Source organism: Pelodiscus sinensis, chromosome 20 (assembly GCF_052426305.1).
Source record: "Pelodiscus sinensis isolate ZL-2025 chromosome 20, ASM5242630v1, whole genome shotgun sequence".
Lineage (NCBI taxonomy): Eukaryota > Metazoa > Chordata > Testudines > Trionychidae > Pelodiscus > Pelodiscus sinensis.
In genome coordinates this window covers 27,823,407-27,849,758 of record NC_143071.1, presented here as the reverse complement: position 1 = coordinate 27,849,758, position 26,352 = coordinate 27,823,407, and the positions used below count along the sequence as shown (strand labels likewise).

Below are 26,352 nucleotides of genomic sequence, written 5' to 3'. Positions count from 1 at the left end.
CCGGTGCCCCTCAGTTCCGGCCTGCAGCCCCCCACAGCCCTGCCGGTGCCCCTCAGTTCCGGCCTGCAGCTCCCTCTCCCACTTTTCCAGTTCTCAGCAGAGAGCAATAACGGTGACGAATGTCAGGTGAGCAAATGCCCAAAGGGGCACCCCGGGGAGGGCACTAACCCGTTGCCCCTGCTCTTCTCAATCCCGTTACCTGGGGAACGGAACGTGCACCTCGGGTGCTAGATGCTTTGAAATGAGCACAGGACGTCGGAGGCGCTTTCTGACGAGGGATGTTTCTGGGCTGGACTGTCAGCTGGCGCAGCTCCGGTGTAGTTTGCGGCTACCCCCGTCCCCACCAGCGGAGAGCCCGGCCCCTCATCCCCTACTCGTCCCCCGCCGTTTGAACAGCACGTCGCCTTGGCTCACAGGGCAGTTCCATGCAACGGGACATTAGCCACAGCGCAGGACAGATGGATCCGAGCCCCGGCCAAGATCAGCTAACGGCACTTGGCGGAGAAAACGTCACAGCCGCCAGCACCATTGCTGAGCTGGCCTAGCCCCAGGTGTGGACGTGGCGAGGCCTAGCCCCAGGTGTGGACGTGGCGCGGCCTAGCCCCAGGTGTGGACATGGCGCGGCCTAGCCCCAGGTGCGGACGTGGCAAGGCCTAGCCCCAGGTGCGGATGTTGCTAGGTGTGGACGTGGCTAGCTGTGGACATGGCGAGGCCTAGCCCCAGGTGTGGACATGGCGAGGCCTAGCCCCAGGTGTGGATGTGGCTAGGCTGATGGGAAAATTGGCTGATGGAAACCCCCCTTTTGTCGATGTAGGAAACGTCTCTGCTACGGCGCTAGGGAGCAGCAAACCTGCAGCCCTGAGTAAACGAGGTAACAGCAGGCACACTGGGCAGACAGCCAATGGTTAGACGATTAGCCCAGTCCTGTGACAGGTCGGGGCCCTAACACGCCCATCGTCCCAACGCCCGCTTGTCGGTAGCAGCCTCCTATGGCGTGGGGGGGGGGGGGGGCTGTGTGCTCTGTACCCATGTCCCCCTGTGCTGGGATGGGAGATTCCCACTGACCCACCCACACACCTAGGCCCACCCGAGGCAATAACAGGATTCCCGGGGGAGGAACAAAGGGAGAGAGGCGGAAGGGGCAGTGGCTGGCTGGGGAACAGGAGGGAGTGAGCCCAAACTGAGGGCTGGAGGTCTAGAGGGGATGGACCCCCTAACCCAAGGGGTCTGAGGCATCCCGGCCCAGACTCCTGTAGCCACATCATGTCTGTGCTGTATCCTGGAGAAGCAACACACCCTCAACTCTACTGGCTGCTGGAGTCTCATCTTGCTGCTACGGGGTTGCAGGATTTGGGGGACCCTGCCTCGGCGTCACACCTCCACCCCAGGGAGCCCAATTGACACAGGAATCGTGATTCTGCTCCTCCCTCTTCTCCCCTTTCACCTCCCTACTTCTGCCTCCTTCCATGCTGCCCGACGCCGGGGGGCAGTCGCTTGTCCTCGCAGGCCCAGAGCCCCTCCCCTCCCCTCCCCACCTCTGCATCCAACCCAGCCTCCTCCCACTTCACCCTCCCGCTGCCGGAGCGGCCGTCGCGCCTCGTCCCTGCATGCCAGCTCCACGGGGCTGGGGCTGCACCTCTGCTCTGGCGACACGGAGGGGAGGGATTTCCAACCCTCGCCACACCCACGTGGCCTGCTTTCCAGAGGTGCTGAGGGCCCCCAGCTGCCCCGGACGCCAGCAGGGGCTGCGGAAGCTCAGCTCCGGAGCCAAGCAGACTGGAGGAGGGCAACAGACGCATCAACCCTGGTCCACCCGCCCGCCAGGGAACTGCGCTGTCCTGGGGCTTGTGTGATGGCCACCAGCCCAGCCGCCACGCTGGGGCCTGAACGGGGCCTCCAGAGCCAACGGCCCGAGCTGCTGCGGCCGGAGCGAAAGGGCCCCTGGCCACAACTGTCGCGGGTGTGTATCCCCAGGGCTGGGGCCCCGGAGGGAGCCTGTGACGTGCCGGCAGCCCCACTGGATTCCGCTCACCCCTCTGCTTGGGGCCAGAGGAGGTTGGGGCCCAGCACGATGGCCACGTTGCTCGGTGTCATTTTGTTGGCGTCCTGGTATTCCGTCAGCTTTGCTAGGAACTTGATCAGGTACCTGGAGGAGGCAAGCGAGGGGCAGAGGGTGAGGCCGGAGGGTCACGTGGGGGCTACTGGGCATGTTCCCCACAGCAGCCTTCCCCCGACACCGGACGCAGGCCGTGCCCCGAGCCCCAGGCCCCTCGGCCGCTCTTGGGAGGCAGGCTCCAGGCCCATGCTTCAGCACGGGCCGCAGGCCAGCCCGGCACTGCCTGCCGCCCAGTGGCCTCCCTCGGAGGGTCTCCAAGCAGCTTCGCTGTCCTGCTGTGACTTGTCCCAGGCCATCCTGTGAGGCTGGGGCAAAGCTTCCAGCCTCCCTCTCGACCCCCCATGAGTCCCTCCCGCATGGCTGGCCAGGAAACCCGACCCATTTCCACTAAGCACGTGATGGCCTGTGATCAGACCGCTCGGTAAACGGACTCCAGCCAGCAGCCGGCACCGTGCTGGTTAGCCGAGGACTGGTAAGCATCACCCGGGAAAGCGGAGGCTTACTTTGTAACTGGGTAACCGTCCACATCCCTAGCTCCCAGCAAGGTACAGCTCCCCCTCCCTCAGCCTCTGCCAGGACAGAGCCCTGGGGACCAGTCACCCCCTACCTACTGCAGCAGCACTCGCTGGCGGAGGGGCTGGAAGCCCCACTTCCAGGGGAGCAGAGACCTCTGCTGCCTGTCGGGTTGGGCTGATGTGGCTAAGCATGCAGAGATCTCCGACAGCACTTGAGGAAGGGAACACCCCCGCCCCAGCCCTCTACCAAGGCCTTGTCTCCACAAGGAAATGGCCCCCGTTTCCCAGCTGTTGGTTTTCACACTGACTAGTTACATCAGTGCAAACGGTGGTGTGGACGGGTGATGGCCGCCAGCTTGGCCGACACCCGGGGACTGAGCTACTGGCCTCAGGAGCAAAAAGAACAAGCGGCTACGGACAGAGCGAAAACTCCCCTCCTGGGGCTGCCGCAGACTCGCACCCTCAGAGGCCGGGCACACGCTCCCAGTGGGGGAGGAATGTGCCTAGTCACTGCCCTGAGTTAACGGGGCTGGTTTAAAGCACACCGCCTTTGGCGCCCGTTCAGCGGAACTGGTTTAAAAATCACTCCGGAAGTGAACCCCCCAGTTCCCTCCCCGCAAGCCCACCTGATGTTGCTGTGGTTGGCCTTGGGCAGTTTTTCGCAGGCGTTCCACAGGGCCTGCAGTCTCTTGTCTTGGTCCTGGAGGCTGGGAAGGAAGTGTAGGTCGGGATTAGTCGGTCAGGTCGCCACGCGGCCGGACTCTCGCTGCGCCGAGCGCTCAGCGGCTGTGCAGAGAGGAGGCGGCAGATCCAAAGACCCCGGCGACTGGGGCACCTCTGAAATCTGAACTGGGACCCCACGTTCTTTGCAGCCGTCACCACTCGCAGCCTACGGGCGTCCCGTGCAGAGCGCCGGTGTGAATGCTGGGGCCTCAGCCCAGCTTTGCTTGTAGCATTTACTTCACGTGCTTAGAGAGAAGCTCCAGGCCTGCGTGGTTCCACTAGGGACTGAGCACGGCAGGAAGTCCTCCAGCCCCCTGTCACGTTACTGGATTTTGAGGGGAGCAGCCAGATCACTGCTGCACCCATGGGGTGTGTGTGGGGGGGGGGTTGCCCCAAACGTTGGTACAAAGGGAGCCACACAAGGTGTCAAATGAAAGCTTATCTTATACTGATTCTATATCTGCTATTTATGTGGTTGTATAATGTCTGTGTGTGAAGTTATAAGCATGTACTGTGTGTGGATACCAAATCTTTCTCTGTATGTGGTTGAGCATTGGGCAAAGAAGCTCCGCCTATGGACATGCTAATGAGCAAATCTCTATGGAGCAATAGCCCTCTCTAGGCCAAGGACACACCTCAAGAATGGTGACTGATACCTAGGGGCTACCAGCAGGGAACACAGGGATAGGCCATGGGCCAGGTGACCTGCTGCAGCCAAGAAGAGAGCAGGAAGGAGGGATAAAGATGCCACGGGGCAGCCTCCATTTTGTCTTCAGATCTGCTCCTGACCCCAGATGCGGCCTCGCAGGGAATCATGAGCCGGGAAGAACTGTGGACCCATCCGGACATAGGATGTGCACCAAGGACTTTTAAGCCAGCAGTTATAACATCTCTGCTAGAGCCTGCGTCGAGAACTGGGAGATTCGATGCATGTGATGTATGATACTTTCACAACCTTACTCTCATGCTTTTCGTTCTTTTAGTAATAAATCTTTAGATGTTAGATGCTAAAGGATTGGCCCAGAGTGATTTGTGGGTACGGTCCAGAGGGTAAATTGACCAGGGATCTGTGGCTGGTTTCTTGGAACCGGACAGAACTTGTTCGGGGAAGGTGAGATTGGGCTCTAAAACCCCTCACCTGTGTATGACACCCGGGGCCGTTTAGGGCACGGATATTGCTGGGGTGTCAGAGGGGTTTTGCTTGTGAGGCTTCTGGCTGGCAGGCAGCTGAAGCGCTCTGTGGGACTGGTTTGTGGCCTGTTTGGGAAGGTCCCCAGTCTGGGGGCTATAGAGAGCCCTGAATTTGAGCAATTCGCCCTGAGCAGATGCCCTCAGCGGTGCCCAGACCCGGCCCGGTAGGTCACACAACCTCAGCCTGGCACCGGGCCATTGGACCAGCCTTCCTCTGGAAGTGTCGCATCCCTCATCCACAGGCACAGAGCCTCACCTGTAGTTCCACATCCCCCCCTGCTAAGCTCGGTCACCCCCAGCCCCACCACGCAGGGTGCAGAGGGAGTCCCTAAAAGAACTCAGCACAACTCTTCACTACCCAAAAAGACCATGACTTTAAGGCCTGACCTCTGTCCCTTCCAGAGCTGGACACGCACGCTGCCTCTCCCCCTGGTGAGAGCCAGCACCTGGCTCTAGTCCTGCAGGGAGCCTGCCAGGCTCCGACGCCCGGACACTTCGGGGCTAGAAAAGCTGCAGCAGGAGTCCATCTTGCCTGCCCTTGAGCCAGGGCAAATTGGAGACAGTTCCGGATTGAGGGGACAAACATCAGCAGTTATCGGAAGCTGCGGAGACATCTGGGATGTTAGAGGGGGCCCGGAGCTGCTCTAGCTAGAGGCAAATTTCTGGGAGAAGCTCCATGACTCTGCAGACGGCGCCACAGGGGTATGAACTGCAGGGAGCTTGATGCGTCAGTGCTCTGCCTGCCCTGCTCGCACCTGCCAAGCGCCCTGGCCCAGGCGGCTGTCGGCCCGTTTCAAACAGGGCTCGAGCGAGGCCCACCGGGTGCCGTTCAGTGCGCGCCGGGAAGGGCTGCGTGGGGCAGTTCGAGTGCTCCAGGAGGCCATTCCAGGCACTGGCAGCGCAGGCTCTGGAGGAACCCTGGGAGCCGGCTTTGCGGAGGCAGAGCACAGAGGACAAAGGTGCCCGACGTTCTCATTCAGCAGGTGGCTCTGCAATGCCCCCCGTGGCAGCGCCGCTCCGCACTGGGGATGTGAATTATCGGTTAACTGAATAGCCGAGGAACCTCGTGAATTCTTGGTCAGTCGACTAGTCTACAGTGTATAGTCCCCGGGGGTGGGGCTGGCAGCCAGTGCGCTCCAGCCCCACTCTGAGGACCCCCCTGCCACTCTGCGCTGCTGCCTCTGTATGAGAGGCAGCAGCACAGGATGCCCGGCGGGAGCTGGTCCGCGAGGGGAGCCAGTTTAAAAACCAGCCGCCTTCACGGACCGGCTGCCTGTCACCTGATAAAGAGGCAGCAGGCAGCCCCTGGTCTGAGCTCCCGGACCCGGTGCGAGCCAGAACTGAGCCGGGCTGCCTGCCTGGCTCCTAATACGCTTTAAATGCAGACCCGGTGCAGTGGCAGGACCTGGACCCATCGCAAGCCAGGACTGAGCCGAGCTGCTGGCAAGTGGCGCCGGGGAACGCGTGTCGTCTATCGCATGAACCTATAGGCTTTTGCTTCTCGGTTGATCGTCTGCGCTTTTCCATCCCTACTCCGCACGGGCTGCGGAGAACACGCTTCCGCCCCTCTTACGCGCGAGCTCTGGATGCCTCGGCTGTGGGGGTGGGGCCGAGGACAAAGGAAAGCGCCTCCGGGACTCACTTGGAAGCTTGAATCCATTCGTCGTAGAGTTCGAAGGTCATGAGAGGCTCTGGAAGCTCTCGGAGATAGGACTTCAGCGCCCCTAGGAGACAGGAAGGAACGCTGGCCAGGTCTGGGGCCGGGCCTAAGGCGTCTGCAGAACTGAGCTGTCACACCAGTCACTTGTCAGCGCCGAAGGCCTGGCTCTCCCCAGCTCCACTCCCCGCCCCAGGAGTCTGTCTATCCTGGTAAGTGACTGAGCTGGGGGGTGGTTTTCACACTCGGAGTGAGACAAGCTCTTTGTTAACAGCGTCCCTCTAAAACAGAGCACTCGAAACCCTGTCTGACCCCCCAGAGGAAGCCATTAGTGACTCCTCCCTGCAAGTCTGACTTGAACCCTCAGGGGAGGTCCGTGTGGAAGGGCCCTGATGCTTTACTACTCGTCCAGGAACAACTAGCAGCAGTTTGCAGCACATAGCGGCATGGGACGGTACTACAGCTCGGGGCAAACGGGTTTCTATTTCAGGAGCAATTCTCCCATTTCTGTTTTTTTTCCTGTTCTGAAAAGGGGGACTCCCCCCCCCTCCAAATTTCTAAATTTTCTTATGAAACAAAATTCTGGAAAAAAAATATTGCGTTGGGTCCACCCGCATGTTCCGCTTGGGTAAAGTGGGAATGGGTTGTTCCACTCGCGGCTTTTGAAACGTTCTGTTCTCTCATTTTTAAAAACCAGAAACAAAAAGACACTTCAAAATGGCCGGCCGGCAAGCTGCCTCCCACACCGCCTCCGAAAGCGCCTCCGCCTCTTTCAAAACGATGTCGCCGGCAGGGAAACATTTCCGCAACCCATTTTGCTTTCGTGGAATCAGCACTTTCGGGGGAGATGCAATTCTGCTGGAAAACTTCCCACCACACCCGGGCTACAGCACTTGCTGCCCGAGTCCCCGCGGCGGGCGCCGTGCGTGGAGAGCCCCGGCTGGAAGATGGACACCGAGAGAAGCACTAAATCGTGTTTCCCCGCCTGGGTAACTCTGCCCTTTACCTGCAATGGCGTGGGGGTCTGCGGAGTACTCCTGCACATCCACCACGCAGCAGTCGAGAGCCGCTTTGAGCTTCTTTAACTTGGATGCCGAAGGAGCCACCCTGAAGAGCCCCTTGGGGAAAGGAGACAGGAGCGGCGTTAGCCACTGTGGGAAACAGTGACTATCATGGTGGTGGCAGAGCATGGTGCCCCATTGGGAAAGGGCCCCACAGAGCGGCCCAGGTGCCAACGGCATAGAGGGCAGGCTCTGACCTAGCAGGGTCCCAATGGATGCGCTTGAGTAGAACGTCACTGCCCGAGGACGCGCGGAAACACCTTCCCTGGGGCACACCCGACCAACACACCCGATCGGAGTGCAGCTGCACGGTCAGAGCTCGGCTGGTGTAAACCAGCATCTATGGAACAGAGCCGGCTGCCTGGCTCCTGGCACCTCGGCACTACACAGCTAGGCAGATTAGACATGGCAGAAAGAGGGTTTTAGTGGAAAAGGAAAAGGCTTTCATTACGCCACATCCCTGTGCCGGGGCCTCAGAGAATCCTAGAACACTAGCACTGGAAGGGACCTCGAGAGGTCATCGAGTCCAGTCCCCTGCCCTCACGGCAGGACCAAGCACCGTCTAGATCATCCCTGACAGGTGTCTGTCCAACCTACTCTTAAATATCTCCAGGGATGGAGATGCCACAACCTCCCTCGGCAATTTATCCCAGTGTTTCACCACCCTGACAGGGAGGAAATTTTTCCTAATGTCCAACCTCAACCTCCCTTGTTGTAATTGAAGCTCGTTGCTTCTTGTCGTAGCATCAGAGGCCAAGGAGAACAATTTTTCTCCCTTCTCCTTGTAAAACCCTTTTAGTCACTTGAAAGCTGCTGGCATGTCCCCTCTCAGTCTTCTCTTTTCCAGTCTAAATCCAGTTCCCTCAGCCTTGCCTCACAGCTCATGTCTTCTGGACCTTTCATCATTTTTGTTGCTCTTCTCTGGACTTTCTCCATTTTCTCCTCGTTTCTCCTGAAATGTGGCGCCCAGAGCTGGACACAACCCTCCAGCTGAGGCCCAATCAGTGCAGGGTAGAGCGGAAGAATCACGTCATCACGTCTCACCTGCGCCCTTTGCCTGCCCCCCCCGCCTGTACTCCTGGGAGCCCCAGCAAGGCAACGTACCAGCTGCCCTCTTGGCCAACTCTAGGGCTCTCCGGTGCTAACGTCCCTACTCGAGAGCCCGGGTCTCCAGCGGGCGCTGGAGCAGACTCACCCCCAGGCTCATGGGGGATCCGCTGCATGCTGAGCTGTGGCTACGCTGGCCACTGTCGAGGCGCGAGGGGCTGTCTGCTCAGACCCGGGCATGACCCGCAGCGGCACCAGCCCCTTAGTGATCCCTTAGGGGGGAAGCGAGTAGTCAACTACCTGCTAAACGTCAGTGTATCGGGTAATCGAGTAGAGTACTTGACCACTCCCCCCTCCCCAGGCTGCCTCTGTATGAGAGGCAGCAAGAGGGAAGGCAGGGAAAACAGGAGCCAGTGCTGAGGGAAAGTGGCTTAAAAGCTGGTTCCCCCCCCACACTGTCTCTGCAGTGCCACCTGCCCCCCCCAGGGGAGAGTAGTGGGGAGTGGCCCCCCTGCGAACAGGGGCTGCTGCCATGAAGCATCCCCTGTTCGCAGCAGCCCAGGCTGGCATGGCAGCAGCCCCAATCCACGGGGAGTGGGGGTGGGGGGCGAGGGGGACCCTGGCGGTGGCAGCCCCAATCCACGGGGGCGGGGTGAGGGGGTCCCTGGCGGCAGCAGCCCCAATCCACGGGGGGGGGGTGAGGGGGTCCCTGGCGGCAGCAGCCCCATCCATGGGGGGGGGGGTGAGGGGGTCCCTGGCGGCAGCAGCCCCATCCATGGGGGGGGGGGTGAGGGGGTCCCTGGCGGCAGCAGCCCCATCCATGGGGGGGGGGTGAGGGGGACCCTGGCGGTGGCAGCCCCAATCCACGGGGGGGGGGTGAGGGGGTCCCTGGCGGCAGCAGCCCCATCCACTGGAAACCCAGCTCCCCCACTGGGGACCCCTGCAGAGAGGGGCAGCTGCCAGAGCAGCCCTTGCCTGCGACCAGCCCAGGCCACGGCGAACAGGGGCTGCTGCACCCGGCCCGAGCCGGGCCCGAGCTGTCCTGACGTGCGCGGGTCCAGAACCGCTGCTCCTCTGCATTTTAAATGTAGCAAGAGCCGCCGGGTGCAGCGGGCCAGGAGCGCGCCTGCCCTTACTGGTTAATGGTGTAGTCAATACACACTGCCACCCCCCGGTTCCTTCACGGCTCTCTCCGGCTCCCTGCAGCCGGCTGTTTGCCGCCCTCGCCCCCGGGCAGGCTCCGTACCTGGCAGCGTAGAGCCGAGGGGCTTTGCGGAGGGCGGGGTCTCAATGGGCATCAGAGGTTCCCAGGCCCGCAGGGATCGTCATGGCGACAGACACACGTGGGCCGCGGGAGCCAGGGGACGGCACAGAGAGACCCGCGCGGGGGTTCCCGACTCACCTCCTCCTGCATCCCGCACTCCAGCAGCATGGTGACACAGGCCTCGATGGGGAAGGCGATCTCCCGCCCGCTGACGGCCAGGTGCTCCTCCAGGGGCTTCCCAAAGGAGGGCTTCTCGATCCAGGCTTCTGCTCCACGCAGCCGCCGAGAGCAGGGGAGAGGAACCAGGCGGGTTAGGGGGCAAGGGCACCGCGACTCATCCCCTCCGTCGCTCTGCCGGCTAGCAAGCTTCCTTGGCAGCGGGGCTACCGGGCTACGCATCCCCACCTCGCACCTTTCCGTGTGTGTGTGTGTGTGTGTGTGCGGGGGGGGGGGGCTGTGTGTGTGTGTGCATGTGTCCGTGTGGCTGTGTGTGTATTGCTCTGTGTGTGTGGCTGTGTCCATGTCTGTGTCCGTGTCCGTGTGGCTGTGTGTGTATCGCTCTGTGCGTGTGGCTGTGTGTGTATTGCTCTGTGTGTGTGGCTGTGTCCATGTCTGTGTCCGTGTCTGTGTGGCTGTGTGTGTATTGCTCTGTGTGTGTGGCTGTGTCCATGTCTGTGTCCGTGTGGCTGTGTGTGTATTGCTCTGTGTGTGTGGCTGTGTCTCTGTCCGTGTGGCTGTGTGTGTGTGTATCGCTCTGTGTGTGTGGCTGTGTCCATGTCTGTGTCCGTGTCCGTGTGGCTGTGTGTGTATCGCTCTGTGTGTGTGGCTGTGTCCATGTCTGTGTCCGTGTCCGTGTGGCTGTGTGTGTATTGCTCTGTGTGTGTGGCTGTGTCCATGTCTGTGTCCGTGTCCGTGTGGCTGTGTGTGTATCGCTGTGTGTGTGTGGCTGTGTCCATGTCTGTGTCCGTGTCCGTGTGGCTGTGTGTGTATAGCTCTGTGTGTGTGGCTGTGTCCATGTCTGTGTCCGTGTGGCTGTGTGTGTATCGCTGTGTGTGTGTGGCTGTGTCCATGTCTGTGTCCGTGTCTGTGTGGCTGTGTGTGTGTGTATCGCTCTGTGTGTGTGGCTGTGTCCATGTCTGTGTCCGTGTCCGTGTGGCTGTGTGTGTATTGCTCTGTGTGTGTGGCTGTGTCCATGTCTGTGTCCGTGTCCGTGTGGCTGATGCACGTCCAGGATGCATCTCCCTGGGTCTAGGTGAGCCAGGGCGCAAGACCCCCGATGTCCCTCTGCTCTCCTTACATTATCCAATGTCCCACGCTGAGGCTCCGGCCTCCCCCAGCCCTGCAGCCAGAGAGGGGATGGGATAGAGCCCCTGGCTAGCCCCTGCTTAGGGGGGCCAAGCAGCCGGCCCCAGAGCCCCTGCTGACTCAATGCGTGATCTGAACGCAGAGCTCCCAGGGGGCAACCAAGCCAGACCGCACCCGGCCTCCCCCCCACCGAGGCCTGCCTGCCGCTGCCCTAACGACACCGCTCCCGCTGCTGCTCTGGGCACCGTGGGGGCTCCAGCCTGGCAGGGCGCACCGAGAGGAGCCGCACACAGCCCAGCAGGCATGTCCTGTGCATGCCCCCCCCACTTCCAGCTCCTTAATGCCCTTCACTACAGCCTCCGAGCATCCCCCGCCCCCCACCTCCCTCCACTGAGCAGGCTCAGCCAAGCAGGCCAAGTGGTGGAGCAGTTGTAGCGTGTGTTAACAGTGAGACCCGTCACGCTCCAGTCACTAGTGTCCAGAGCTCTTATTTCCACTCGAGCCTCCAGAGGGGAGAGGGAAAAATGCATCAAGCCACTGCATGGCTCCACTTAAACTGGGCGTCCACTGGTCCCGGAGTGGGGAATCCCCAGGGGACACGATTACCATGGTGCATCCTAGCAGCCATGTTCCTTCATCCAAGGATGCGGGCGGACGTCTAAGGGCTGGTGCAGCCCCGGGTGAGCAGCCCTGGCTGGGAGAGCAGCCCGACGCTATTGCAACGCTCAGCTCTTGCATTCAGTGTACTTAGAGGGGGCAGCGGTGTATGGCTGGGAGCTACAGCGCTGTCGCTTTCCAAGGGGAGAGAACCACGCTGCTTTACAAGCTGGCAGGTTCTCGGGGCCAGGAGATCGTGTCATGGGGAACTGCAAAGTCCTGAGTGTGCAGCCTGCAGCTGGAAGCAACCCGGCCCCCGGCTGCTTGGGACGCACTCCAGGGCTCGGTGTCTTTAGCAGAGAGAAAGGGAGAGACACTTCCCTGTACCTGTGGGTCTGGGCAGCTGAGGAATTCCTTTCCATTATGGGGGAGGGGGGATAGTTAGATGTAAGGCTACCCTGGCTGATCAGCCAGACCCCTGGGCCCCTGAAATCTCTCCGGCTGAACGTCCACCTGAATTCATCCTGCCAGGGAAGCTTGAGTGTGCAAGCGTATGTGCACGCGTGTGTGCAAGTGCAGGGCACAATGCACACGTAGGAGGCTGTGCGTGCCTACAGTGTGGGCACGTCTATGTGTGCAGCGACTTGGCACGCTTGCATCTGAGGGGGCATAACTGCGGGGATGAGTCACTAAGGCTGTGTCTGTGGAATTGACACACGCCTTGCCCTGCGCAGGCGCTTAGCTTAGTGAAACGTTTTGCCGCAGAAAGGGAAGCGTAAATGCCGCTTTGTGGGCAGGAGCCGCCCGGGGGGGCTGGAAGTATTCGGCCAGCAGTGCTCACAACCAGCATTCACACGCGCTGACCTTTGCGACGGGGCTGGGTTAACACAACCTCGCCGCCGAATGCTGCGTTGTAGAGACGCAGCCTCAGTTTCCCCATTTGGGAACAGGAAGAAATCCACCTCCTTTTGGGGAGGGCAGGCACCTGCATGGTCCGTGCATGTGACAAAAGGGAGAGGTTGTTCCTTGCCCCTAGGAAACCCGACAGCCAGAGGGGTCCCTCTTTCAGGTCTAATGAGTGCTGCGAATTGTGCCAGGGGTTAGCTGGAAGGAGGCAGTGAAAGCTTAGCTCGGACAGGCACCAGGGTTAGAGAGGCGCTGAGCGCTGCGGAGGGAGGCGTGACTGGCAATGGCAAGCAAGCGGGTGGGGGGAGCTGGGTGCGGTGGGGGCAATCGATCCTGGGGGGGAGGGGGCGGGGAAGGGAGTCACTGTCCTGGGGGCGAGGGACAGAGGAGTTGTTGAAAAGCCTGTTACAAGCCGGGTGGCAAACAGGCCAGAGTCTCTGTGTGGAGAGGCGGTCGTCGTGGTTGCGGGGGGTGTTGGTTGTGGAGGGCTGGGGGACTGACTGTGAGGCGACTGACACACAATCGGTTTTGAGGGTTCAAGGGAAAGCGCCTCTCTGGGGAGGGTCTGTCCAGGGGTGGAGGGGGGCGGGATTTTCTCCTCAGGACACCGGTTCTGAGCAGGGTGGGCAGAGCGGCTTTGGACTGGGAGAGTCCCAATCCCGGTGCTGGGGAGGGGGGTCCCGTGAGACGGCCTCTCTACTGAGAATCCCTGCTCCAACCTGCCCAGAATCCTGCCTCGGGGGTGGGCGAGAGCGGACGGTTCGGGGACAGACGGCACCCAGGGGCAGCGCGGTGCTGGCCACGGGGCGCTCGCATCATGCCCACTGCTCCCCAGCTGACGCCCCGAGCGCCAGTCTCCTCAGCGCATGCAGTCAATGAAGAAAACTCTGCGCACTTACCCTGCTGTGCTTTTATCTGAGGCAACACGTTCTGTAAAAGTGCTAACGACTTCCTATGGTATTCTGCTTGCACCTCTATCAGCTGGGGGAAAGACAAGGGACAGATGTTACAGCCTGCCCTAGGAACCCCGGTGCGGTGCGGGGGAGCGGGGGTCTCTGTTAATTCAGCGAGGCATCGTGCAAGAGGGAAGGACGAAGACAGAACAGCCCCATCCCCACTGGCACTTACCGTTTGAAAGTAGTTTGCATAGTCGATTTCTTTGGCCACAAAATTGTACATGTCAGCCGAGAGCTGGTCCTGTGGAGAGCACAGAATTAGCAAGAAGTAAATCACCCCGGCTCAAACCCGCCTGAGCAGCAGCTGCAATCGTTTACAGGTGGATCCGGTTTGCCTGCCGGCACACAGGGTCAGAGATGCTTGCAGGATTGCACCGCGTTTGCAGTGCTACCGGGAAGCGGTGCAAACCTCACAGAGCATGCGAATCAAGCGCGGGATATTTAAATCCCGGGCTTGATTTGCAACTTCAGGGTGCTTCATTTGCTTCCCTACTTCGAAGACATACCCAACCATCCACAACCCTTGCCAAGCAGCTCTCTTTGCCCTAACATTCGGATCTCCTCCTTTCCTGCACCAACCCAGGTATCCCATCGCTTGTGGAGCTGCAGGAAGGCTCCCGGGCCAGTAAAGGCTCCAGCCTTCCAGGGTCCTTTACCCCCATGCTCCTGAACAAAATCTGCCAAGCTGTTTCCCAACACGACTTGCAACTGTTCTTTCTTTCCCTGTCTCTGGACATAACTCTTCACTCGAGCAGGCAATCAGCCTGAGTTCTGAGTCCCAGTAACAGAACGTATCCATAAATTAAAAGTTCCTTCTGGAGCTCACGAACCGTGGAGAACGAGCCCTGCCCTGTAGAGATCAAGGCTCAGAGGATCTAGGTGGCAGGGTGGGTAACTCTTCCCCTCTGAAGATCTGGGTTCACACCCAACACTGACCACACCTGGAGGTCTGGGGGCTTTTTGAAAGGTCCGAGGGGGAACTGTCTCTCCCTACCCCCTGCCGCCTCTGTCCACATTCTGGAGCCATTGCCCTGTCTGGCGCAACCGCGCACAAGCGCTCAGCAGAGATCTTGGCGTGGGTGAATCTGCAGAAGCCCAGGCTGGGGGCGGGCTGTGGACCCAGTCCGGGTGCACCAGCTGGGTGGTGAGGCAGGGGCAGGCCTGGAAAAGCAGAGGGGGTGCAGGTGAGGATTCCTGGGGGGAGGTGGGAAGTTTTAATTGCCCCTGCTCAGACGGTCCCAGGCTAGGACTGGTGGCAGGATTCACGCCTACTTATTTGTGCTGTATTTTTAAAAAGGCAAAAGATCCCATGAGGTTTTATTTCTCTAGCCTCCCCGCCCCCCGAATGACCCTCACCACTGACCTCCCACGGGCCCACCGTCCCAGGACAAGCAAGAGGAGGCAACTGCTCAGGACTCCGCTGGAGGGAACAGTCCTCCGCCCACGCCCTGCGCAGGGTTCGGCCAATGCCCAGGTGTGATCTCAGCTACTGCGGAGAGCCCTTCTTTACCAAGCCCGGGGAGAGTTACGCCAGCACCGCGCTACCGCCGCAGTGTGCAGAAAGGAGATGCTTCTCCCCAACCGATGCTCACGACGAGCACGAGGGAAAGCAGGGCGACCGGCCAGTTACCTCAGGTGCCTGCACATGGACGCAAGAGGCCCGGGAACAAGCAGGAAGAACTGGATGCCCTGGCGCAGGCAAGGAACCGTGCTGTGATTGGAACCGAGAGGCGGTGGGACTGAGCACTGCCGGGGAAGGGGACACCCGCTCTGGAGGGATGGAGGCGGGGGGGACAGGCGGGGGCGTTGCGCTGCATGTCAGAGAGCAGCTCCGAGCTCCAGTGGGAAACCGGAGATAAGCCTGGGAGAGACTTTGGGTTGAGCAAGAGGCGGGAGCAACAAGGGTGCTGGCGTGGCGGGTGTCTGCTCTAGAGCAAGAGGCACACGAGGCTTTTCTACCCAAATCCAGGGGGCTGGGCCTAATGCACCCGAGGGGGCTGAGGGAATTGGCTGATGTGATTGCAGAGCCATTGGCCATTGTCTTTGAAAACCCCAGGCGGTCGGGGAAGGTCCATCCTGGATGATGTAAAAAGGCAAATTTAGCGCCCATCTCTAAAAAACGGGAAGAAGGAGAATCTGGGAAATGGCACTGCCGCTCTTGGCACTGGGGAGGCCACATCTGGAGCGCTGCATCATTTTGGGGGGCCCCATTACAGAAAGGATGTGAACAAACGGGAGAGAGTCCAGTGAAGGGCAACAAAAACGACGAGGGGGCTGGAGCACACGGCTTAGGAGAGGCTGAGGGATTTGGGCGTCTTTAGTCTGCAGAAGAGACAAGTGAGGAGGGATCTGAGAGAAGCCTTCAACTTCCTGAAGGAGGGTTCCCAAGAGGCTGTTCTCAGTGGGGGCAGAACGAGGAGCAATGGGCTCAAGTTGCAGTGGGGGAGGTCCAGGTTGGATATTAGGAAAAACTATTTCCCTAGGAGGGTGGGGAAGCACTGGGCTGGGTTCCCTAGGGAGGGGTGGAATCTCCATCCCTAGAGGTGTTTGAGTCCCGGCTTGACAAAGCCCTGGCTGGGCTGATTGAGTTGGGGTTGGTCCTGCTTTGGGCAGGGAGCTGGACTCGATGGCTCCTGAGGGCTCTTCTAGCCTTAGTCTCTGATTTCCTGGATGACTTTGTGTCTACGCAGCCACGTGCCCGACCTTCCAGCTTCAGGCCGGGTATATAGAACTCCCTACAGAAATCAGTCAGGAGTGCAGACATGAATATGAGCCCGGGCTTGGAACCAGAGGAGGCGAGGGCATGCAACACTATCAAGCATTTCTGGGCGTGTGCAAGAGATCACTGAGAACAGCCCTGTGTGTCTGTACTGTCCCCACAGCTCCCCCCGACCCACACGAAGCTCGGTGCAAGGATGGCCAGACGAACAGGGTCAGACCGACAGAAAAGTATCATTCCTCTGCAACAGACAAAGCGCCGCAACGTCCGTTGCTTTCGCACGTTCGGTGGTGAAACGCTCGCACCCTGATCGCACTAACACTCTTCACTTTCCATCAGAACCATCCCACCCGTCTCAAAGGCTTCTCGGGGCAGGGAAGTTAAACACAGGGCTGAGTGTTTGCAGGAGCGAGGCCAGGGCCACTGCAATGCCGAAATCCATGTTTAATGCACAATGATATTGACCGAGGATTCCAGAATCCTAGAACCAGAAGGGACTCGAGAGGTCATCAGGTCCAGTCCCCTGCCCTCACCGGCAGGACCAAGCACCGTCTAGACCATCCCTGACAGGGTCTGTCCAACCTGCTCTTAAACATCTCCAGGGATGGGGATTCCACAGCCCCCCAGGAAATTTATCCCAGTGTTTAACCCCCCTGATAGGAAGTTTTTCCTAATGTCCAACCTAAACCTCCCTTGCTGCAATTCAAGCCCATGGCTGCTTGTTCTAATTTAGCTCCACCCCGGTACAATGCTGAGGCGGAGGGAGGAGAAGCAGATCACTGACTATTTAAAGCTTTTCAAGAGACACCAACTTTCGAATGGATCTAGCCACAGCCAGACATGACAAATTCGGGTTTCGTGTTGAGAGGAGCAGGACAATCTATGCCAGTGGCGAGCCCCCGGCAGGCCACTGCCACTGTACCTCCTTGCACCTCTGCAGGTACCGGCGATCACCGCTCCCACTGGGATCCCTTTTCCCGGACAATGGGCGTGGGGGGAAGCGGTGTGGACTGGGACACCTCTTTCCATTGGCTGGGAATGGTGACCCATGGCATGGCGATCGCTGGGATCTGCAGAGGCGCAGGGAAATATAGCAGGGGGGACCACCAAGGGCTAACCCTAGTGGCCCGGATCCGGCTTGTGGGCCGGTGTTTGCCCACCCTTGGTCTATGCCAGTGTCAGTCGTGATACTCTGCCCTCAACAACTGACTTGATATGGAATCACATTAAGTTACTCTACACAACAGGAGCTTCGGAGAAGAAGCGGAATGGACCCAGGCCCAAAGACCATGGCTACAAAGCTGCTGGTCCAGCACAGCAAACAGTTTTGAATGGACAGCGGCTGATCAGGTAAATGCCGCATGTTCCCTGAGTATCTGCTTTGTTCTCTCTCTGCTTTGCTATTTTTGTCTGAGGGGTTCATTAAATATACACAGCCCATTACGGCTCACACCGGTAGCGGACGGAACGCATGCAGGAAGGGCACCTCTTCCCTGGAGCTGGAACGTACAATGTCTAGCTCAAGCAGACAGACCCACACTATTCCTGGTTGAGGCAGTGTACTAAGAACAGGCGCGTAGCCGTGGCAATACGAGGGGCTAGCCATCGGCATAAGTACCGAGGGTCTTGGACAGGACTGTGTCCTCCTGCCTGTCATGCAATCACAGCCACATTTATTTCAGAGTTCAGGCGGAAATTTCACCTGCCGCGCAAAGCATGGACATACCTGTGACGTAGTGGGGGGTATCTTACTGGTTGCTATGCTGGGGCTGTGGGTGACCCCCACTGGCTGCTGTCTGTAGCACAGCCCAGCAGGACAGGGGATGAGTCACTAGGCAAGGGTCTCTCAACCTGTTGGACCAGCTACCCCCCAGGGAGAGAAACAAAGCAAAGTGGAATGCCGCCCCTGGCTGGAGGCAGGGCTGGAAGAGGGTTAGTTAGTTTCTGGCTGGGATCATGGAGGAGACAGCCTAGGGAAAGGGGCTGGGATTTAGTTTGCCCAGTCTCCCCCATCTCAAGGGGGGCTGAGGCATCCTAGCCCCAGTTCCTGTAACCAGATTGCATCTGTGCTGTGCTGTATCTTGGAGGAGCAATAAACTCCCTCTATTCTACTGGGTGGTGGAGTCTGTTTGTGCCATTACAGGGGTGCAGGAGATGGACAAACCCGACGCGCCGTCACAATACCGAAAGACTCGCTGTAGGTTGTAAGATCCAGTGTTGTAACCGTCTTAATCCCAGGGTGTTAGACAATCAAGATGGGCGAGGGAATATCTTTTATTCGGCCAACTTCTGTTCAAGTTTACAGAGCTCTATAAGCCACCTGTGCTGGTCCAGCAAAAGATCTTCCCTCCCTAGCTTGTCTCTCCTACTTTGTAGTGTGAGTTCAGGGGATGAAATACAACGACACAACCTCCAGAGTTCTATTATGTAACACAACTGCAAGACAGGACAAGACACAGCTATGGGTCTGCATTGACAGACTGCCACATGACCCGCATTTATAACTTGGGTGCACATTTCTCAAGCTGCCACACTTTTACAGATGGGGGGAGGCGGGGAGTGGTGATGTTCCCCCTCCACCCCCACGCCACCCCCAGCCATGTTTGTCAACATTTGATATTGGCGGCATTCATCACAAAAACATTTAAAACATTTTGACCGGCTCTAATTCATGCAAATGACTCAGACTCCAAAAAGGTATTTCAGAATTGGGAAAGGTGAAGAGAAGAGTCACAAAACCAAATCAAGGGTCTGACAAAGCTGCCCTACGACAAGAGAGGAAAAAGACGGGACTCTTCAGCTTGGAGAAGAGAGGCCCAAGGAGGATGCAGAATCGTGAGCGACGTGGAGAAAGTGGCAAAGGAAAGGGTATTTATTCCTTCCCATAACACAAGAGCCAGGAGTCATCCGAGGCAACTAGTTTAACACAAACATAAGGAAGTGCCTCTTCACACAACGCACAATTTAACTGTGGAACTTGTCAGGGCGTGTTGTGAAGGCCAAACCCGCCACTGGGTTCAAAGAAGAACTTGGTAAGTTTGAGTGGGACAGGTCCCTCCACGGCTCTCAGCCCAGGCAGCCAGGCATGCAACCCCACGCTCTGGGGGAGCCTCGCCCCTGACTGCTCGAGAATTGCCCTGTTCTCCTGGTTCCTTCTGAAGCACCCGGCATCAGCCGCTCTTGCAAGACAGGAGACTAGGCTGGAAGGAACTTCGGACTGTCCCCCCTTTGGCTGTTCCTTCCTAGCCGCATGTTAGCCTGGGGTGGAATTCCTGAACCCATGCAGCCCTCTCTATAAAGCCATGCCAGGTCGTGCCCGAGCAGGCAGGGGATAGATTTTCAGGTGGGACGAAGCACTTTTGAAAATCTAGCTCACGTATCCAAGTGGATGCTTTGAAATCTTGAGCAGAAGGCAAGCGAGAAGCATCCACCCCCCAGCTCTTCCATAGCCCCCTTCATCGGCTGGTGACAGAGCAATTTATGAAGGATGTCAGTATCGGTATCCGCCTTGTACAGACCGACACAGGCATGGAGAGCCAAAGGGACGTGTCCAAAGTCACCCTGCAGGCCTCTAGCAGAGCCAGGAATAGAACTCCAGTTCTCTAGGGCTCTCCCACTAGGCAACACTGCCTTCCCTTGTACATCAGTACATTAGGGTTCACCACACAGACCATCCATGCTGAATTTGCCACAGTCCTCTAGGATGGAGGAGACCTGGAAGAGTTTGCTTCCCGTCCCCAAACACAACAGCCAGATGGAGCAGGGGTGGGGGAGGGAGGAGACACCCTCCCTGCAGTCACCGGAACGCTGACTCTTGTCAAGCGAACAAGCTCAGGGGAAAGGGCTGGTTTCCGCTGGTGGTTCAGACGCCGACATACACTGCTCAAGGTTCACAAGCCAACACCCCCGGAGCCTGCTCACTGCCAGGGCGCAACGCAGGAGGCCTGAAGCTGCTCTCCGGCTCCGAGAGTCGTTAGCTCAGAGCTTCCCCCGCCTATGGGAGACGAGGGGCAGGGAGAGCCCACCCCAAGCTGTGTGAGGACCGAGGCAGGGGCTTCGAGAGCTGGAGCGCCCTCGGGCTGTGCGGGAGGCAGGGGGAACGTGCTGGGAGCGGGGGTCTCACCGGGTGACTGAGGAGCTGTGGAGAGAGACAGGTCTCCTCTCCCTGCATACCTGGCACAGGGTGAGGAGTCCTGGCAGGGCTGGAGGAGGGAGCCGGAGGGAAGAGCTGCTGACGCTGCCTGTTGGGCATGCCGGGACTCCTGGGAGCAGCAGGCCTCCCTCCGCACTGCTCACCCAGACTTAAGCCCCGCCTGTCTGCAACTCCACCCCCAATTCCCCAGCATGTAGAACCCTTCTCCGGGCGAGACACCGGCCCACGGACAGGCCGGGAGATCAGACACAGCGAGAGGTACCCTGCAAATCTCCACTCTGTTCGCCGCCTCCTCCATCTCTTCCCTGAGAGTGTCCACTTTGGAGCCCGACGGCTGCAGGTTGCTCGACAAACCGGACGACTTCGCCGACTGTTGCCACCTGTGGAGACGCAAGGGGGCTGGAGTCAGCGGCAGAGGGCAGAGCTCCTGGGGCGAGGGGACGACCGCGTGGGCTAACGGGCAACCCGATCTTCACTGCCCAGGGCGGGCCGCGGAGACCACAGGCCCCTGCCTGCGAGACGCCACCGTGAGCTGAGCAGGAGCCGCCCTGCTGCACTCAAAAGCCAGGCAGCTCCTCTCCGCTCTAGGACGTGCCAAGCGGGCCTGGCATGCCGTCAGTCAACAGGCCGACTGTTCTCCACCCCACCAGCGACCGGGCGAGTTAATTCCCAAGGGAACCGTGCGAATGCTGCGGCCCAGAGTCCGGGCTCAGCCAGCCTGGAAGCACAAGCCCATGCGCAAGGCCTGCATTCTTTGTTACATGAGGCTGTTCAGAAATGCCTGTTGTTTACACCCAGTTTGGTCTCCCCATACCAGAGACCTGGTCTCCTCCTTATTCCTCACTCCCCCCGCCTGTGTACCACCTGCAAACGTTACCACAAACACCTGTATGTTTTCCTGCACGGCCTCACCTGAAACGTTAAATTGCGGAGGGCCAAGAACTGATCATCACTAGACCGCGATCCCCCACTTACTGTTACATTTGGAGACGCGCCAGCCAGCCAGGTTTCGATCCGTGCAATGGGCCACGCTCTAGGTTCTCCATCAAAATGCCACAGAGTACCAAGTCCAATGCCACACATGTCTGGGGCTGGGGCTGGACTATGGGCACTACAGTGGCCCAGCATGGCGTGGTGGTTATGCCACTGTTGCGGTGTAGTGCAGGCACCTCTGCGGTGACAGCCGGGGGTTCTCCCGCTGTAGGGAAGGGACTGCTCTGAGCAGTAGTAGCTAGGCTGGCAGGCACGTTCTTCCACTGAGCCTGCACCCTGCGGCTTCCATCAGCACAGCTGTGGCCTTCCCAGCAACATCGCCGCACTGCTCAGCCGCCTTACGTCTCGGCACTATTGTCAAGGGCACGAGTCTGGCGGGGGGTCGCGGATTCCAGCACTTCCAGGGACTTCTTCACGTGCTGGAAAGAGGAGGCTTTCACAAACCAATCTGCACGTCTTCCGGCAGGCCCCTGAACAGAGCCCCCTCTCCAGCCTGCTCATGAACAGACGCACACAGGAAGTGCTAAGGGTCACGGAAAGCCTGGGTGGCTTTGCCATGTGCCTAGCGCACCCATCAGCAACAGCCTGCCCGAAAGGGGGACAATCAACCGCAGCTGCGTGCGCTTAACAACAGCAGGCCTCTGCAAGCCGCCTTGTTGTGAGCAAGACCCGAGAAGTCATTCTGCCGCTCTGCTCTGCACTGATTAGGCCTCAGTTGGAGGACTGTGTTCAGATCTGGGCATCGCATTTCAGGAAAGAGGTGGAGAAATTGGAAAAGGTCCAGAGAAGAGCAAAACAAAACTGATGAAAGGTCGAGAGAACATGAGCTCGGAGGCAAGACTGAAAGAATTGGGCTTGTTTGGTTTAGAAAAGAGAAGATGGAGAAGGGACGTGAGAGCAGTTTTCAAGTACCTAAAAGGGTGTTACAAAGAGGAGGGAGAAAAATTGTTCTCCTTGGCCTCTGAGGACAGGACAAGAAGCAATGGGCTTAAACTGCAGCAAGATTGGCTATTAGGAAAAACTGTCAGGGTGGTGAAACACTGGAATACATTGCCCAGGGAGGTTGTGGAATCTCCATCTCTGGAGATATTTAAGAGCCAGTTGGACAGACACCTGTCAGGGATGGTCTAGACGGTGCTTGGTCCTGCCGAGAGGGCAGGGGACTGGATTTGATGACCTCTCGAGGTCCCTTCCAGTTCTATGAATTCTATGAATCTAGGGGAGGAGTTTTTAACAAACAGGATTTGTATGCGGGTAGCATCTTTTTAAAACCCAGCCACATCCAATCTCTCCCATGCCCGTGTCTTTTTATTTAAAACAAAATGTTAAAAAAAAAAAACCCCGCCTGGAAAATCCAGACTTGGGCAAGCTTGACTCAAGCTCACGTAAGGAAGCGGGCTCTGCCAAGAAAGCCCAGGCCACTAGTTATCTATTTGCTCGCCTCTCAGACAGCGGTTCCCAACCTTTTGGGGCTGCCGGGTGGCCGGGGGCGGGGCCGCGCGTGCACCGTGCACCCGGGGCACAAGAATGTCTCGGGCTGGCCCTGATCACTCGGCGGGCGCACATAAATGCCCTGGCGGGTGCCATGGCGCCCGCAGGCACCGCGCTGGGGACCACTGCTCTAAGACACTGCCGGACTGTTCATTGGGTTCAGAGTGAGGCAACACACGTTTCCGGTCAGATTCCAACCTCCTGATGCTGGGTTTGTGAGGGACCATGCGGGCCCAGCCACACCTCTGGCTGCGCTCGCTACGTCTTAGACTCCGGCCACTGTACCAGAGCGTGGCTGTTTTGTGATGGATTCCCTGCCGAATCCACCCGTCCAAGGCTTCACCCCCAGGGAGAAAAAAGAACCAGACCTGCTCCACAGGCAGCCTGTCCCACGTGGAGGAGTGTGCACAAGAAGCGGCCTCCGTGTGTTTTTCAGGCGGAAGGTGAAATGCTGGTCAGTGTTTAAGGTGACCCTCGGGACGTGCGACAGACTCTGGACTGCTGCTGCCATTCGCCGGGGGAGGCCGACAGCCCTGCCAGGCCCGGGTGGAAGTTAGAAGATTGGCGGGGCAGGAGAGCTGGGCCCGGCGAGCGCACTGGAATGAAGCATGGAATTCTGACTACAACGCCACCGTCGCGCCTGGGCTACGCACTGAGCTGGAGCACACAGAGAAACGAGCACGAACTCCTTCATCCCGCTGGAAACCCAGAACTCTCTGGTCCCCGGGCAAGTGGAGCCCCCGACACCGTGCTGCCCCGGGGACTTCTTCAGACGGGAAATCCAAACCCGGCTGCATGGGAAACGCGGAGCCGGGCTGATGGGCTGGGTTCAGGCTGGCTCCGATCCATCCAACGGCACAGAACTGAGCGGCTGATGCGTCCTGACGGCTGCTGTTCGCTCTGGCGGCCCAGATAGGACGAAGCCGTGAGTCTCTGTCCGCTGACACCTCACCGAATCCGCCATCGGCCTGGCACCAAGCGAGGCATCGTCTTGTGCATCAGCTGATGGGCCCAGGAGGGGGAGGGAGACACAGACAAACCCCTGGTAACTGTGAGCTGAGGCCGGGGATGTGCTGGCTGGAATATACCTGCGGAGCTGTCCATCCACTGCCTGGAAATCAGCTGTAAACCACTCACAAACCAGAGGGGGTTAAGGCTCCCTCCCCCAAAGGCATGGCAAACCGGCTGTGCAGCAACGCCCGCTGCAGGGAGACCAGCCCAGACCACGCTCCCTACCTTGTTCGTGAGGAATCCATGTCTAGGACGAGCTTTGCTAAGTGCTTCCTCTGCTTCTGGATATTCGGGATTTCGACCTGCAGTGCAGAGGGAAACACCAGGGATGACGTGCCGGCTGCAGCGGGTCACCCCCCAGGACTTGCGCCCCCGGCCCCATGGAGCACCGGCACCTGGCCACACGGGGAGCCCCACGCTGCCCCCACCCCAATGGGCACAGGCGGACGGCTGCCCCCATTGGGAAAGGGGACAGTCACATCAGAGCGAAGGAGGTTCCCCTAGTCCCTGTTTGCGGGAAAGGCTTTGCAAGGGGGCAGCCCCGATGCACGTTGAATCCGGGGCATCTTCGCACGCGCCTGCCCACCCGGCAGGAGGCTAAAGCTACAGGAGCAGCCCAGACGGCCCGGGCGGCAGAGCACGGGGGCAGGTGCCCTGAGAGAACAATGACAAACAAAGCTCATGCAAGTTGCAGGCCCCACCCCCCAGCTCTAACCGCGACCCCTTCTGGGCCCTCACAGGTCGGGAAGCTACAGAGAGAGCTGAGCCGGGCCGGGCCACCGCACAGGGAATGAGTGCCGAGGCCTGTCCTTCTGGCCTGGGCTCCGAGCCGTTCCGCGTGGGGGAGCCCAGGGAAACCGGCCAGAGCTCTGCACGTCCCAGGCTCGGGCTACAAGGAAGAGCCGGGGAGCCCAGATCCCGCGTCACCAAAGCTCTTGGGAGAATACGCCGCTAGCCGGGAGTCCCAGCCCCGGGCACAAGGGAGCCCTACGAGTGGCCGGGAAAATGCTAAGAGAATGGGGGGAATAGCTAGGGAAGGGACACAGACCAAGACAATCAGACGTGGGCTCTCTACAGACCAGCGGGTGCCTACGTCTGGAGTGGGGGGCGGGTGGGCGGCAGGTTTTCACGTGGAAGATCCAGTTATAAAGGGGACCCAAGGGTGTCTGGTCCGGCGCAGGAGTTGTCACCCACATCAGCCCCTACTTAGCCAGGCCACCTCCTACCTGCACCCGGTAGCTGCAGCCCCCACCTGGCACCACAGGCCACCCGGGTAGGGAGGGGGAAAGGGGAAGAGCAGGGAGCCAAGGAGGGAGGGGGGAAGGAGTGAGTGGGGATGGGGCATCAGGGAAGAGGCAGAACGGGCCGGTGTTTGGGGGAGAGGGTCGGGGAAGGCCAGATTTCCACCCACCAGCTGGAGCGCCCGGTTTTTAAACACTAGCGCTGCTTGAACAGCGCACGGTCGCCGCCGCGCCCGGCACCCCGATCCCGCTCACCTCGGCCAGCACAAACAGGGGCTCAATCACGTCCCGCTCCACTTCCAGCTCGAAGCTGGTGAGCTCCTGGGCCAGCTTGTCCTCCGCCTCACCGCAGAGTTTGAGCATCTTCCTGCGGTGGGACAGAGACGGGGCGTGAAAACCCAGAGCCTAGGCTGGGGTGTTAACCCACCCCCCCCGGGGCTGGACTAGCCTGCAGACAAAGGCATGGAGGGGGCAGCAGGGTGAGAGCCAGCCTTGTGCCACAGGCCTCAGCCAGCTCTGAGGCAGCGATGCCTAGTGGGAGGGGCTGCCATCCATGGGCTGTTGTGGAGATGGTTCAGGGTGGCCCAGAGGGCCCGTCTCCAACAGGAGTCGCTGGGGTTGTGGGGGGGGGAAGCCACCCTGTGTTATTGGGGTTCAGGGGCTGGGCGGGATGCAGCACCCCTCAAGAAAGGCTGTAGAGAAACTCAGGGTGTACCATGCCCTGTCAGGGGGCTCGGCCTCCACTCTCCTCTGCACGTGATTGTGGGGGGGGAGGGGGAGAGGGAAGAGCTGCGGCCACCCAGGTTTCTGGGACGTGGTCTCCCCTTTGAGGCCTGCCGGGGGAGCAGAGCCCAGCCACGCACGGCGTCCCTCTGCGCCAGCCCCCACCCAGGGCACCCGGGGACTGGACGGGCAGGGAGCAGATAGCCTGGGGGCGCTGCCCCCCCTTCAACCCCCAGCCTGGGGAGCTGCCTGCAGGGCTGGCATTTCACACCCTCTTGGCACGACTGTCGGCCACCAGCCCAGCCGCCAGGCGAGGGGCTTACCCCAGGAGCGAGTCGTCCCCGAGAATGGCAGAGCCTTCCATCAAGCACTGGGCCAGCGTCGTCAACGGCAACTTTTTCTGCAAGGGAAGCAGGACGGGCATGAGGGGCTGCCCGAGGGGGGGCCCGGGGGCTGCCCGACGGGGGGGTCCGGGGGCTGACCAAGGGGGGGACATGAGGAGCTGTCCTGGGGGACGTGAGGGACCACCCCGGGGGGATGCAAGGGGCCGACCAAGGGGTGGGCGTGAAGGACTGTCCCGGGGGGCGCGAGGAGCTGTCCCGGGGGGTGTGAGGGCTGTTCGGGTGGGAGGGAGGAGCCGTACCGGTGTGGGGGTTGCAGCTTGGCCCGCCGGCAGAGCGCGG

The 26,352-nt window shown here is 59.7% G+C and overlaps 1 protein-coding gene across 5 annotated transcripts in view; it reads right to left on the bottom strand.

The window, feature by feature from the left end:
- Nucleotides 1-26,352, bottom strand: part of ARHGAP44 (Rho GTPase activating protein 44) — a 113,881-nt gene that overhangs the window by 20,079 nt on the left and 67,450 nt on the right. For all 5 annotated transcript variants that reach the window (XM_089771992.1, XM_089771991.1, XM_075903492.2 and 2 more), the window contains exons 4-14: nucleotides 25,993-26,069; nucleotides 25,202-25,313; nucleotides 23,931-24,007; nucleotides 20,473-20,590; nucleotides 13,511-13,579; nucleotides 13,282-13,363; nucleotides 9,713-9,840; nucleotides 7,209-7,320; nucleotides 6,188-6,269; nucleotides 3,258-3,338; nucleotides 2,033-2,146 (exon numbers count right to left, since the gene is read on the bottom strand). In XM_089771992.1, the coding sequence (XP_089628118.1) occupies nucleotides 2,033-2,146; nucleotides 3,258-3,338; nucleotides 6,188-6,269; nucleotides 7,209-7,320; nucleotides 9,713-9,840; nucleotides 13,282-13,363; nucleotides 13,511-13,579; nucleotides 20,473-20,590; nucleotides 23,931-24,007; nucleotides 25,202-25,313; nucleotides 25,993-26,069 (1,052 nt within the window). The remainder of the gene's footprint in view (nucleotides 1-2,032; nucleotides 2,147-3,257; nucleotides 3,339-6,187; nucleotides 6,270-7,208; nucleotides 7,321-9,712; nucleotides 9,841-13,281; nucleotides 13,364-13,510; nucleotides 13,580-20,472; nucleotides 20,591-23,930; nucleotides 24,008-25,201; nucleotides 25,314-25,992; nucleotides 26,070-26,352) is intronic.